Genomic DNA, 14,062 nt, shown 5'->3' with positions numbered 1-14,062 from the left:
TGACAGCTTCTCGTTTTTAGATTCCTTTATTAATCAATGTTTTTTAAAAGCTTATAGCATAGTATAATTTCACCATTTTCTTATTCAATGCCACATTTTAAATTTAGAATTAAAGTGGACCACTTGACATTCTGTGGACATCTGGGAGCTTTAATCTTTGAATTGATCTCATATGAATAGTTAGAATTCAGAGTTGATTATTACTGTACTAATTCCAGTAAGCTTCACAGTTTTGATACTTGCTGCCACTGAAGTAATCCCATATAACTTTCAGGACAACTCCTGTATCCTGGTCAATAATGAGTCACTTAAATTTCTAACCATGGTATCAAGATATGCAGAACACGTGTACCATGTCCTAGATTTATTTATACTTGGGGATTTTTTACTAGGATTATGAAGAAGATGAAGAAGAAGACGATGATGATGAAGATGACACAGGGATGGGAGACGAGGGTGAAGATAGTAATGAAGGCACTGGTAGTGCAGATGGCAACGATGGGTATGAAGCTGATGATGCTGAGGTAACTGGCTAGAATTTTGACAATCAGTTTTCTTTAAGAACTTGCTTAGTATTGTTTTTCAAGAATATAAAAAGGCTTGTATTCTCAGAACACTACAGCTTTTCTTATCTTTGGGTTTTTGTTTGTTTCTACTGTGGTTTGGTTTGGTTAATTATTTTTTAAGGTAACTACTTGATTTATTTGCATTTAGCATTCATATTTTGTTTTTAGGGTGGTGATGGGACTGATCCAGGTACAGAAACAGAAGAAAGTATGGGTGGAGGTGAAAGTAATCAGAGAGCAGCTGATTCTCAAAACAGTGGTGAGATTTGGTTTTGTTTTTCTTTCTTTATGTTTTGTTTTGTTTTTTTAGTCTCTTTTTAATTGAACACTTTTAATATTTTAACCTGACGTTTTCTAAACTAGGACTGCACTTAATTATCACATAGGTAATAAAACTTGGTTAATAAACTGGCAAGCAAAAGACTGGCTCTTGTTCTTGCTTTGTCATTACCATTCTCATAAAGTCTACTATGTTTATATCTAAAATGTAGTCATTATACTATTTTTTCTACCTCATTGGTCTGCTGTAAGATTCAAAAATTTTAAATCTACAAAGCATTATAAATGCCATGTGTTGCTGCTGCTCTTAAGTAGAAATTTAAGTCAGGGACTTCTAATAGTAATGGCAGTTCACAACCAGAAGAGGTCAGTCTAATCAGGCTACATGTTTCAAGATTTGTGGGTGTAGGAGTTTTGCAGTGTTGTCCAGTTTTCCAATGAATAAAAGATTTTTTCATCAATATAGCACACCTTTTGTTAATTCTTGAAAGGATGAGTCCTGGAGGTCAGCTGGACTGTTATAGGCAGTAAAGAATTATGGAATTCATAGATAATAATTTTATTTTAGAATGGTTTTAAAATGTTTTTTTAAAGAATTGGTGATCGTCTAGTATGCCATTCTGGTTTTAACAAATACTGAGCCAGAATCATTAATAGTAATATAATAAAAACTTTATATATGTAGACTAGTGGGAAAACAGTATATCTGAGTTTCTGTGTAGGCCTGTATATTTAAAAGTGCAAATTGTATGCTCATTTGAATTAAAGAAAGCAAAGGCAGGCAATCTTTTCAACTTTTAATTGTTTAAGAGAAAAATAAACTAATGAAGACTGAACCATATAATGAAAATAGTGTTGCTTTTTAAGGGAGATGAGCTAAGGAGAGAGATTAATTATAATAATTTACGTTTTCTAAAACATTTTATGGATTTAAGAAACACCTTTTTTGTGTCACATAATTGCGTTATAAAGGGAAATTTTTTTGCCTCTTTAGGTAATATCACTAGAAGCTAAGTCTTGTGAGGGTGGGTGTTCATAGCCATTTTTCCTAGATACAAAACATATAACAGATGCTCATTGAGTACTTGTTGGAGACTTCCTTTTATTTTTTACAATCAAGCAAAAATATGCCTAGTAGTCTAGATAATTTTAAGTTAGTGGATGGATTTGGTACATTGCTAGTAATTACAAAATAAGTGCTTTTTCTGAGCAACTATACTTGTACTGAACTATTTAATTCTTACAGTAAGCCTATCAGATTCAGGTACCAGTGAAGAATCTGAGAAGCAGAAGCAAAGTGATATAACCAAGATCACATAGCTATTAAGTGTTAAAGCTGGCTATTTACAATAGCCAGGACATGGACGCAACCTAAGTGTCCATCGACAGATGAATGGATAAAGAAGATGTGGCACGTATATGCAATGGAACATTACTCAGCCATAAAAAGAAACGAAATTGAGTTATTTGTAGTGAGGTGGATGGACCTAGAGTCTGTCATACAGAGTGAAGTAAGTCAGAAAGAGAAAAACAAATACCGTATGCTAACACATATATATGGAATTTTTTAAAAAAGGTCATGAAGAACCTAGGGGCAAGATGGGAATAAAGACTGAGACCTACTAGGGAATGGACTTGAGGATACAGGGAGGGGGAAGGGTAAGCTGGGACAAAGTGAGAGAGTGGCATGGAGTTATATATACTACCAAATGTAAAATAGATAGCTAGTGGGAAGCAGTCGCATAGCACAAGGAAATCAGCTCGGTGCTTTGTGACCACCTAGAGGGGTGGGATAGGGAGGGTGGGAGGGAGGGAGATGCAAGAGGGAAGAGATGTGGGGATATATGTATATGTATAACTGATGCACTTTGTGATAAAGCAGAAACTAACACACGATTGTAAAGCAATTATACTCCAATAAAAACGTTTAAAAAACAAAAAGTGTTAGGGCTGGAATCTGATTCTAGACCTCAGACTTTTAAACTACAAAATTGATATCGTATTCAACTTTTCACTTCTGTTGTTTTACTTTGTATGTAGAAGACCTAGACATCTGAAGGGCCGTTGAAATTCAAAATTTAGGAAAACGAGAATATGAAAGTTATTGTAAGGCTTTTTACCAATCTCCTTCACCCTGTTTGAGTGTAATACTAATAACTGTAGTGGTCTGATCTTTAGGTAATTTGCCTATTTTAATAATATGAGCCAAAATTTATTAAATGTTTATTTTATCATGTGTTAAGCTAGGTGCTTTATGTCCATTATTTGATATCTTCAGAAAAATGTTTCTTGTACATTACATTTTTGTTCCATTAACCAACCAAATAAATAGAAGGGAGTTGCTAAGGCCATACCACTGTTAACTGCACACCCAGTATCTCTGGGTCTACCACACCTCACTACTTTTTTTCTGAAAATATTAGGTGAACATTCCGAGTGGTAAGATTTATACTTCTAGGGATTGTCCAAGTTACTTTGTGGTAAACATAATTGTTCAAAGTAAGCTTCTCTCTTCCTATAGGTGAAGGAAATACCGGTACTGCAGAGTCCTCTTTTTCCCAGGAGATTTCTAGAGAACAACAGCCATCATCAGCATCTGAAAGACAGACCCCTCGAGCACCTCAGTCACCAAGACGCCCACCACACCCACTTCCCCCAAGACTGACCATTCATGCTCCACCTCAAGAGTTAGGACCACCAGTTCAGGTACTAAAAATACTAGTCATTCTGAAAATTTTACTTGAAAACATGTTGGGTTTTTTCTCCCTTTCTTTCCATTAGTAATTACTTTGTTTTTCCCCAGAAATTAAGTGAACGTTCTAATGTTTGGTGTATTTTTGTAAAATTTTTGAGCTGAAACTAATCTCTGAATTATTTTCCCTGAAATATGGCAGTAATTTACTTCATAGAGGAAGTGAACTTTGGAAAGGCAAGGCTTATTAAAGTTGTATATAAAGTGAGATGATTATATTCATAGAAAATAAAAGTCTCCTCGCTGTTTTTACAGGTTAAAGAAAATTTTCTTGGATTTTAATTAAAATAAAATGTATTTCAGCATCTGTCCACCATTTGTTTTGAAGGTTTCTTTCTCTAAGGTGCACTTTTTTTTAAAAAAAAAAAAAAAAAGGAAATTTCTGTTCTGCTTAACAGAACTTCTTTTCCTCTTATTTTTTTGCAATCACATATATTAATATCCACTATTAAAGTTCATGAAAGTGTGCATAACCCTTTCCATTTAACACTCTTTGTAGTAGGATTGGACATCTCTTATCAGAAGCTCTTGAAGAAATAGCAGGAAAAGTACAAAGGCTCTATTAATCATGTAGCTTGAGTCTTACTCTGTAGTGTACTAAACACTGTCAAGTGTAGATTCTACTAAAATACCACTGATGAAGATAACCTCATCTTCTGAAAATATAAAGCCTTACAGGATTGTTTATGGATCCTGCAAAATATGCCAATTCTATCAATTTAGAATTGTCTAAATTGGGAAACAGTTTACAAGTAGTCAATACGGCTGTTTGAACTCCAAAGGATAATGAAACTTTAAGATCAAAGGATACTTACTAACACTTAAATTAAGGAGATAGGAACTAAGTTAGATCGGAACCTACAAATAGGATCAGAGTTTGGTTTTACATATTGGTTAATATTATCTACTGGCTAATAAAATATTTGTCTCTTGGTTAATATTATAGTCTATAATTAAAAACATGTCGTTGTTTACAAAATGGATTTCTTTAGTACTGGTACAAGATTAGTAGCAGTTTTTCCTAAGAAAAATCCCAGTGATTACATTATCTGCTAACATTTCAGTTATTTTATTACCAGCATATAATAAGCCATATCTGTTAATATTTGGTGTTTCTTTCATTGCCTAATTCCTTAAAACAAATGAAATTCCTTTCTTGACATAGAGAATCCAGATGACCCGGAGGCAGTCTGTAGGACGTGGGCTTCAGTTGACTCCAGGAATAGGTGGCATGGTAAGTACCTACCTGTCGTGTAAAAGTGATTCATTTGTTCAGCAGTTATTTGTGTAGTCCATACGTATGCTCCTGTCATGCCTGTTTAGTACTTGTTTTCTGTCTTTTTAGCAGCAGCATTTTTTTGATGATGAAGATAGAACAGTTCCAAGTACCCCAACTCTTGTTGTGCCACATCGTACTGATGGATTTGCTGAAGCAATTCAGTAAGTCAGTGAGAGGGAAACATACTTTGTGACTAATCAAATTCTTCCTGTTTCCCTGTTAACTTGATTACATTTGATTGATTCATTATTTGTTAAGTCCTATGCTATGTACTAAGCAGTTGAGGGTAGGAGGGTTGAGGGTGTAGTGTTGGGGAAAATCACATAGAGGTGAATGAAGTACAGTTGCTTCCATCAGGAATTTGAAATTTAAAGGCAGTATAACAATGGTTAAGAGCATGGACTTTAGAGTTAGAATGCCTGGGTTGGAACCTAGCTGTACTGCTTACTAGCTATGTCAAGTTGCTGGGTTCTCTGTTCCTGAGTATCTTCATTTTATTAATAAGAATAATAATACAATAGTTCTTACCTCATAAGTTGTGAGAATTAAATGAATTTATGTTAACATGTTTATAATATCACCAGGCACATAATAAATGCTTTATAGATGTTGGTGAAGGTATTAGTAATTACAGTGATCATGATGGAAAATATTGTTGTGAAAGCTAAGCATATGCACAACTAATAATAACCTAAACAATCTAGGAGAATAGAGGCATAAGCAATAGGCTTTGTTTATATAAACGAGGGAGTGATTTATTCTAACACTTAGGGGAAGAGAATCTGAGAGGACTTAATGGGGACAACATTAAATTGAGTCTTGGAAAAAAACACCTAAAACTTACTGAGTATTCCCTTGAATCAGTTTATTTAATCTTCATAACTATGAAGATAGATACTATTATTTCATTTACAGATAAGGAAGCACAGAGATGCTAACAAATTTTCCAGAGGTCAGACAGCTAGGAAGTGACTGTTTGTTTATTTCAGACCAGTCTGGCTCTAGAACCTATTTTAACGCTTGTGCTATACCACTCCTTTTAAAGAATAAAAAGACTTTCCACGTGGAAATGCACATGTTTAATTGTGGCTGAAGTATCAGTTGCATGACAGGATGTACCTGAAGAATAGAATAAAAATGTTTCTACAAACTTGGGGAATGATTGATTTTTCTGTAGTATGTGGCAACATATGGCCATCAAAACCAGTTTTAAATTTGCTCAGTTAACCACAACTCACCTCAGCTAACACAATTTTACAAGCCAACTGATCATTGTCAGCCCCATCCTTCCAAAAGTCAGCCAGTCAGAAACAGACTCACTCCTAAAGAACTGCTGAGTGCCAGCCAATCAACAACATTCTCACATAGCTCAGAAGAATTTAATGTCCTTCTAGTAGAAGAATAACTTATGGAGACAGGTTTAAAAATTCACCTGAGACTGTCCTTAACTAAAGCAATAGTGTGAAACAGAAAAGAAAATAGATTCAAGAGTTACTACTGAGGTAGAATCCATAAACATCAGTAGCTGACTAGCCAAGAAAGGTTAGGGTAAGGAGTGGGCAAAGAGTGAGATAATGCTATTTTATATCCTGGATTATGGGCAGAAAGATGGATGGTAGTGTTATTAGGTCAGCGAGAAAACAAATTTCTAGCCATCTAATATTAAAGTTTTTTTCTAGACCTTGGGAGCCACCTAGTGAATTCTTTCAGATAAGAAATGGGCTCGAGAGGTGACCTGATTTATCTATGACTAAACGTTGAAAACTGAGACAAAACTTTTTTCATGACTTTATTCTTTTTTTGTTACATTTCGTGTTCAGTTTATGTTGCTTTCAATATATCTACGTAGGGATTTCTAGCAGATTCAAGAAATGTGAGGTGTAGTTCAGGACAGCTGAAAGCTATTTATGTATAAATCATGTATATATAGATCACATAATATGAATCACACGATTTATATTGTTGCTAAATTCTTGACAACTGATATTTTGAAAATATTTTCATAAATGAGAATTCCTTTATCAACTTTATTTTCAAACTGTTTTCTTCCTACTTTGTTTATGCTTATTCTTCCTTCTTCCTATAGTCTTTCCATCATTGCAGTTTAAACAAGGTAACTTTAAGTGTCATCTTAAATTAATTTTTGTCTGTTTAGTTCCCCACAGGTTGCTGGTGTTCCTAGATTCCGTTTTGGGCCACCTGAAGATATGCCACAAACGAGTTCTAGTCACTCTGATCTTGGCCAACTTGCTTCTCAAGGAGGTAAATCGCTAAATAAAAGCTTAGCTCTCCTGGATTTGCATGTATTTTGATAATAAGCTGTTCTGACATGATTTTTTTTTTAAGTGAGCAAATATTAATGTAAAAAAGTCTATATCTAAATAAACCTTATCCTAATTTATGGAAGAAGCTATAATATATTTACTGCTTATTAAGCACTGCCTTACATATTAGTCTTTCCAACAAAATTTTCAGTTCTTTGGGCATAATGACTAGCTTTTACATTTGTATCTCTTTTGGCTTTTAATATAGTATCAGGAGTATCTGTTGTGCTAATAAATATACCTAGGTACTAACCAGCCATTTGAAAGTTGTTGGAAGGAATACAGCATATTTTTTGTTTAGTTTGACATTTGACATTCCTAGTTAAGTGTATAAAACTAGTTAGATATTTTCCATTAACATTAAAAATAAGAAAAATAAAATGTTAAAAAAACGTGGAATAAAATGACCCCTAACATAACCAATAGCAGTTGGTTATTTGGACATGAATTGTGCTATTTCTGGAATTAATTACCTTTTAATCATTGGTTGGCATTCATAGAACCCGCTATATTTCTGGGAAGCAATTATGGCATTTTGTAAGTGAATAGGGAATGCATACTGTTTTAATAACAAGCCCAAAACAAAGATTAATCTGCAGCCCTCGTGTAAGTCATGCAATACATCTTAGTCCCTGGTGGTTTAGGATGTGAGGTCTAACACTGCTTCCCTCTACCAATATGAAATTGTGAGTTGACTTCAGAGGAATTCACAATTTTATGTGGCTTTATTATAGGACACTTCCAAGACTTGGAAGTCAGATCTAGGCTTAAATTGGAATGCTACCAGTTTACTAGTAACTTTGGGAAAGTTAATTAATCTCCTTGAAATTCAGTTTCTTTAGCGAAAAGGAGACTAATAATACCTTGCTGTTTTGGTGTAGAGTAGATTCAAACACAGTACCTAGTTCATAGTTGGGCACTCAGTAAAGTTAGCTTGTACAAAACTTATAAGAGCATTTTAGCTGTTTTTTATTTAGGGTTACTTAAATTAGTGTTAGGGAGCTTAAAGGAAACATTTAAATTGTATTTACATTTTTGAGGGGTTGATTTTTGCTTGATGGGCTAATTGTGGGCTCCAACAAATTTGTGTGTCTCCACTGATTAGTTTTTTTCTTTTAGATGTCTGGGATATTGACAATATTTTGTTCTTTCAATCATTAATATTCAGAATTGTCTTTAGGTTTGGGAATGTATGAAACACCCCTCTTCCTAGCTCACGAAGAGGAGTCAGGTGGCCGAAGTGTTCCCACTACTCCTCTGCAAGTAGCAGCCCCGGGTAGGTATCAAAGGCAGATCAATAGATTATGTGTTATAATGGTAAAATGGAAACCTGTGATATATCTTCTAGCTAAAAATTAGAGAAACCACAAAGTTGTTAAAGTTTTCATTGCTTTTCTGGTCTTTCATTTTTTCAAGTGACTGTATTTACTGAGAGTACCACCTCTGATGCTTCAGAGCATGCTTCTCAGTCTGTTCCAATGGTGACAACATCCACTGGCACTTTATCCACAACAAATGAAACAGCAACAGGTGATGATGGAGATGAAGTATTTGTGGAGGCAGAATCTGAAGGGTAAATGTTTACCGTGTAATTTTTGCTTGCTTAAACTTGTCAGACTTTTACATTTTTTTTTTTAAGCCAGGAAGCAACAGTCTCTTGAGCTGTGTTTTCAATAGCATCCTGTTACTAAGGTAAACCAAGCCATATATTTTGGAAAACTAATATTTGCACAAAATATCATATTTTAAGACTTAAGACATTGTTATTACAGAAGACAAATAATTTTTTAAAAGGTTCTCTCCTTGAAAATTGCATGATGCATTCTAGAACAAAGTATTCTTTAGAATCACCCTTCCATTAATATCGCTGCTTGAACTTTTCCCCAAGAAAGAAGGCTTTCTGTGAAAATTAGGAAATATTAGGAAATGACTCAATTTTCCATTTAGTAGTGGGCTCTCAAGCAAACCTCACCTATTTTTTATTTACGTGCATTTAGAACTTGGTCTGAAACACTAACTTGTTAAAAATCAGAAATCTTCAAGACCTGACTGTTTTTAGCACATCAGTTATAAACAAAGTTTAACAAAAGAAGTATTTCATAACAAATCATCTGGGCTTTTTTAAACCAAAGGAGGTGGAGTAATTTAATGGAAAGAACCATTGGACAGTGGTTTTGGAGAAGTTTAACTTTCAAGGTGGAACCTGATTCTTCATAAAATAAAAAAAGTTGGACTGCTTCATAGTCAGAAGCATAGCTATAAGTAGAACCCAGATTTCCTAGGTAGAGCTCAGAGGTTTTGTTTTATTTAGCAACATTTTCTTAGTGTAATTACAGGCCAACTCTAGTATATAAGAAAAAAGGCAGGTCTATTATTATGCCTCTAACACAGTGCTGCTTAATTTGGGGAAAGTTACAGATCCTGCTGAAAATACTAGCTGCCTTTAATTCCATACCATGTATGCAGGTCCCTTTATATATGTCATTTCTAAACCACACAGTGTCTCTGCAAAGTATTATCTCCGTTTTACAAATGAGAAAGCTCAGACTCTGAACATTAAAATAACTTGCGTAGGCTGCACTTCACCAGTTCTTCTCAACTTTAGCAGAGTCATGAGAGTTATCTTTCAGGTACATTGTTATTAATAAGTGTACTAAAGTTTGCAGACGATAAAAACTGGAACAGATTCAAGTTATTCTTGTACTCTTATCTCCCTCACTTGCTTTTTGATGTACTTTCTTGAATGGGAGAGAGAGAGAGAAAAATGGAGTTATAGCTTTGAGCCAGGAATTCACCTACCCTAGCCTGTCTCATCTAGGCTAGAGCCCATGGTGAAATAGTGGTATATTACTAATAGTTGTAACCGTTGTGAATTATTTTAGTACTCTGCTTTCCTAGAAAGTTGTTTTGTGATGTATCAAAATCTGGATAATATATCTGTTGTGAATATCAAGAATGTGAACATCTTTTGTCAAAAAGAAAAAACAACAACAGCAAAAGAGAGGAAAAAGCAAAAATTAAAATTGAAACATGTCCTAGTGAGAAAAGGAGTGAGGAAAACGGAGCTTGAGCTCTCTTTTCCCCTGCCTTTTAAAAAAAATGTATGGTTACCAATATCAGAGACTGCAGTTTTGAGTTGGAGGGGAGCTCTGGGTTATTTAAATGGTAGACTATCGAAAAATAAAGTTTGGGAAAAATTTAGGATACATTCTAGGATCAGTTTTGTATTTTCTAATCAATTTTTGTTTTCCTTTCTTAGTATTAGTTCAGAAGCAGGCCTCGAAATTGATAGCCAGCAGGAGGAAGAGCCTGTTCAGGCATCTGATGAGTCAGATCTTCCTTCCACCAGCCAGGACCCTCCTTCCAGTTCTTCTGTAGGTAAGTTCCTGCTCTTGACTACAGTACAGCTTTTATACATCAAACTTGTTTGCAAAAGATCCTGCTCTGTTAGTTACAATTGATAATTCTTTTTTCCTTGACTTTTAAAATGCTTCATTTAAAAGAGAAATTTTATTTTATTAAAAGGAACTTGGCTTATATTAATGGGAATTGGTTACATTAGAGGTGCTATTGGGGTTGTGAGGGGTGGGTTATTAGGAGAGAAGCTAAGGAGTAGTACTCCAGGCCTCCTGCCTGTGTTTAAACCAGAGCAGCTCCTTTTTTATTTCTTCTGCATATTAGGTTCTACATGAGATTTGGTATGGAGGGTTGAGGGTTGGGAGGCCTGTTGCTTCAAAAAAAAAAAAAATTGAAATTTACTGATATAAATAGTTTTAAAGTTTGGTTTTTCATGTTTTTGAAGTTAACTTTGAAAAGGGCTATTTTATGTATCTTTCTTGCAATAAAAATTAATTCTGCAGGACCTTTTAAAAATTAATTAACATTCATTGAGCACTTACTGTATGTCAGACAGTATTCTAAGCCCTTTACCTATATTTACTCGCTTAATTCTCACACCAACCCAACATGGTAAGCACGCATACCCATTTCATAGTAATGGAAACTGAGTCACAAAAGGTTGAAAAATTCCTTCCAAGTCACATAGTGAGTAAATAATGGGCAAGCCAGGATGCAAACTCAAGAAGTTCGACTCCAGAGACTCCACTCTTAAACAGTATACTACACTAGCTTATCTATCTCAAAGTTTTTAGGTAGGGAATTACTTTTATTATTGAAGAAATACATACTCAGTCATCCTCTCTGATTGTTTTCATTTTAAATGGTTTATAGCAGTAATCCTCAAACTCTGTCGTAGAACCTTCAGGTTTTATGGAAGACCTGCTCAGTTACTACTTTTTTCAATCATGGAACTTTCCTATCTCAAGATATATTCTCCCTTTTAGACGCTTTTCTGTGACACATCAACCTATAGCCAACATCCCCAGATGTTCAGATCCTGTATCTGCCTTTTAACAGCTAGTAACTTTAAATCTCTGCTCATTTCATTGTGAAATATGGGCATTCATAGCTCATCTTGCAGTCAAGATTTAAAATAATGTATGTAAATTATATCTCAATGCTTTACACACAGTAAGAAAGCCCCAAAAAATTGTAGCTGTCATAGTTACTAGTAAAACAGTAATATTATTAATAATACAATACAATAACTGAAGTTCTGTGCCTCCAGTTATATCCTGATGTCCCATGAGAATTGTCTTTCCTCAGCAGGAGAATTGGTACTAGCTATATCTTATCAGAGCTTGCATAAGAAAATATGGTTCTTGTTCCCTTTTACAGTATAATATGAAATTAGGGTGTTCTTAAATTTATTTGACAACATAAAATACTAAACCTCCCCATCTAAGCAATTATCCATTTGGTCCCCAAATACTTAAGTGCCCACCGAGTGCCAGGCAATTTCACAAAAACATTACTAAGAAAATGGTATTTAAGGAAAGACCTGAAAGAGGTAAGGGAGCAAAGCTGTGCAGCTATTCAGGGGAAGGTGTTCCAGGATGAGAGAAATAGTAGATGCAAAGTCCATAAGGCAGCGGTGTGATGTGTTCAGGGTCAGCAAGGAGGCCTTTGTGGCTGGAGCACAGTAAGGACAGAGAGAGACTAGCAGGAGGTAACAGGGTGGGGGAGGAAAGATCTAGGAGACCATTGGAATTTCTTTGGCTTTCATGGATGTAGCAGGTTTTTGGAGGGCTTCAAACAGAGTGGTAACATGATCTGCTTTAAAGACTTAACAGTATCAGTTTTGCTGCTGTGTAGAGAAGAGACTGAAAGTGAGTAATGGACAAACAAAGAGAAAGTTTGGAGGATATTGCAATAATTCAAGGTAAAAATGATGTTTTAGACAGGATGGTAGAGTCAAGGTCGTGAGAAGTAGTCAGATTTGGGATATATATTTAAATTAGAGCTTGCGGGCTTCCCTGGTGGCGCAGTGGTTGAGAATCTGCTTGCCGATGCAGGGGACATGGGTTCGTGCCCTGGTCCAGGAAGATCCCATATGCCGCGGAGTGGCTAGGCCCGTGAGCCATGGCCGCTGAGCCTGCGCATCCGGAGCCTGTGCTGCGCAACGGGAGAGGCCACAACAGTGAGAGGCCCGCGTACCGCAAAATAAATAAATAAATAAATAAAAATAAATTAGAGCTTGCAAGATTTTCTAATGATTGGATTGGGGACATCTGGAAAAGAGAAGAGTCAGATATGACTCATGTTATATTGTAATGGACTGTTGTTTCCTGAGGGATGTGGTATTTTGTTTCCCATTGTATTCCCCAACCCCTAGCACAGTGTCTGATAAATGGATAGGCACCAAGTACATATTTATTATTAAATTAGTAGAGTGAATGAATGAAAAAAGTCAAAAAGAACTTTTTTCTTAACTTTTTACCTTTTCTGTTTGTTAAATGTCCCTTGTTAAAAAAACAACATTTAAATATTGAAAGCAATGGGCACCTCTGCATTTTATCCATGCATTCATTTAGTAATTAGTTTTTGTCACTATAACTGCTTTCTTGTTTATTAACTTGCTTTCTTGTATATTAATGCTTTTCTTAGATACCAGCAGTAGTCAGCCAAAGCCTTTCAGACGAGTAAGACTTCAGACAACATTGAGACAAGGTGTCCGTGGTCGTCAGTTTAACAGACAGAGAGGTAAATTTCTAACATATTGATCACGTGATAGGATGTAGGATAGTAATAAATGGAATGAGTTTTCTAATCCTTAAGCCTCCCATGTGTATCTAGTTTTTTTAAAACGTTCCAAGGGTTGATTAAATAAGTATACATTGAGCATATGATGTTTACTAATCTGTAAACATCTTGCAGACAAGTTTGTATACCATAGGTATATCATGAATATGTGCTTACATTTTATTTTTATTCATTTCTTCCTTAAATTCATGGTATAATCTGGAAAAGCTAAACTGTTATAGTGCTATGTAGATGTAACTACTTGTTACATCTCTGCCTATTGTTGTTATACTTTTTATACAGCAGAATAAAGCTTTGTGACTTGTTTAGCTAGTAAAAGAAATGTAAAATTTCAATATCTCTGTTTTCCAATGTAACTGTTAGAGATTGCATTCATGTAATAAAACATTAATCTGATTGTTGTAAGTTCCATTGAAGATGTGACATATCTAACAGCTTTTTGTCTACATGCCTGCACACTTGATCTTGAAAATTTTTATAATGAACTAGGGTAAGTGAATACTCTAGTTTTGAGCTAACTTTTTAAAAGATGCATTCAGTTTAATTCTTTTTCTCTCTTATAGGTATGAGCCATGCAATGGGAGGGAGAGGAGGAATAAATAGAGGAAATATTAATTAAGTGTTCTATAAACTATAATAACTGTGAATAAGCTAGTCAAATCTGTTTTAGTGTAATGATTGTCGAGTTGAAAAACATTTT

The 14,062-nt window shown here is 34.9% G+C and overlaps 1 protein-coding gene across 3 annotated transcripts in view; it reads left to right on the top strand.

Annotated features, from left to right (window-relative positions):
- TPR (translocated promoter region, nuclear basket protein) overlaps nucleotides 1-14,062 on the top strand; it is a 64,913-nt gene extending 50,851 nt beyond the window's left edge. The window contains exons 41-51 of one of the 3 annotated variants that reach the window (XM_059994698.2): nucleotides 393-524; nucleotides 735-825; nucleotides 3,367-3,551; nucleotides 4,763-4,831; nucleotides 4,943-5,037; nucleotides 7,032-7,138; nucleotides 8,369-8,476; nucleotides 8,617-8,773; nucleotides 10,460-10,578; nucleotides 13,207-13,302; nucleotides 13,926-14,062. In XM_059994698.2, coding sequence (XP_059850681.1) covers nucleotides 393-524; nucleotides 735-825; nucleotides 3,367-3,551; nucleotides 4,763-4,831; nucleotides 4,943-5,037; nucleotides 7,032-7,138; nucleotides 8,369-8,476; nucleotides 8,617-8,773; nucleotides 10,460-10,578; nucleotides 13,207-13,302; nucleotides 13,926-13,981 — 1,215 coding nt within the window. In that variant the 3' untranslated portion in view covers nucleotides 13,982-14,062. The remainder of the gene's footprint in view (nucleotides 1-392; nucleotides 525-734; nucleotides 826-3,366; nucleotides 3,552-4,762; nucleotides 4,832-4,942; nucleotides 5,038-7,031; nucleotides 7,139-8,368; nucleotides 8,477-8,616; nucleotides 8,774-10,459; nucleotides 10,579-13,206; nucleotides 13,303-13,925) is intronic. The other 2 variants (XM_059994685.1, XM_059994691.2) reach the window with 2 other exon arrangements.

Source organism: Delphinus delphis, chromosome 1, assembly GCF_949987515.2.
Source record: "Delphinus delphis chromosome 1, mDelDel1.2, whole genome shotgun sequence".
Classification (NCBI taxonomy): Eukaryota; Metazoa; Chordata; class Mammalia; order Artiodactyla; family Delphinidae; genus Delphinus; species Delphinus delphis.
The sequence above is the reverse complement of the archived record's forward strand: the minus strand, read 5'-3'. Positions and strand labels throughout refer to the sequence as shown.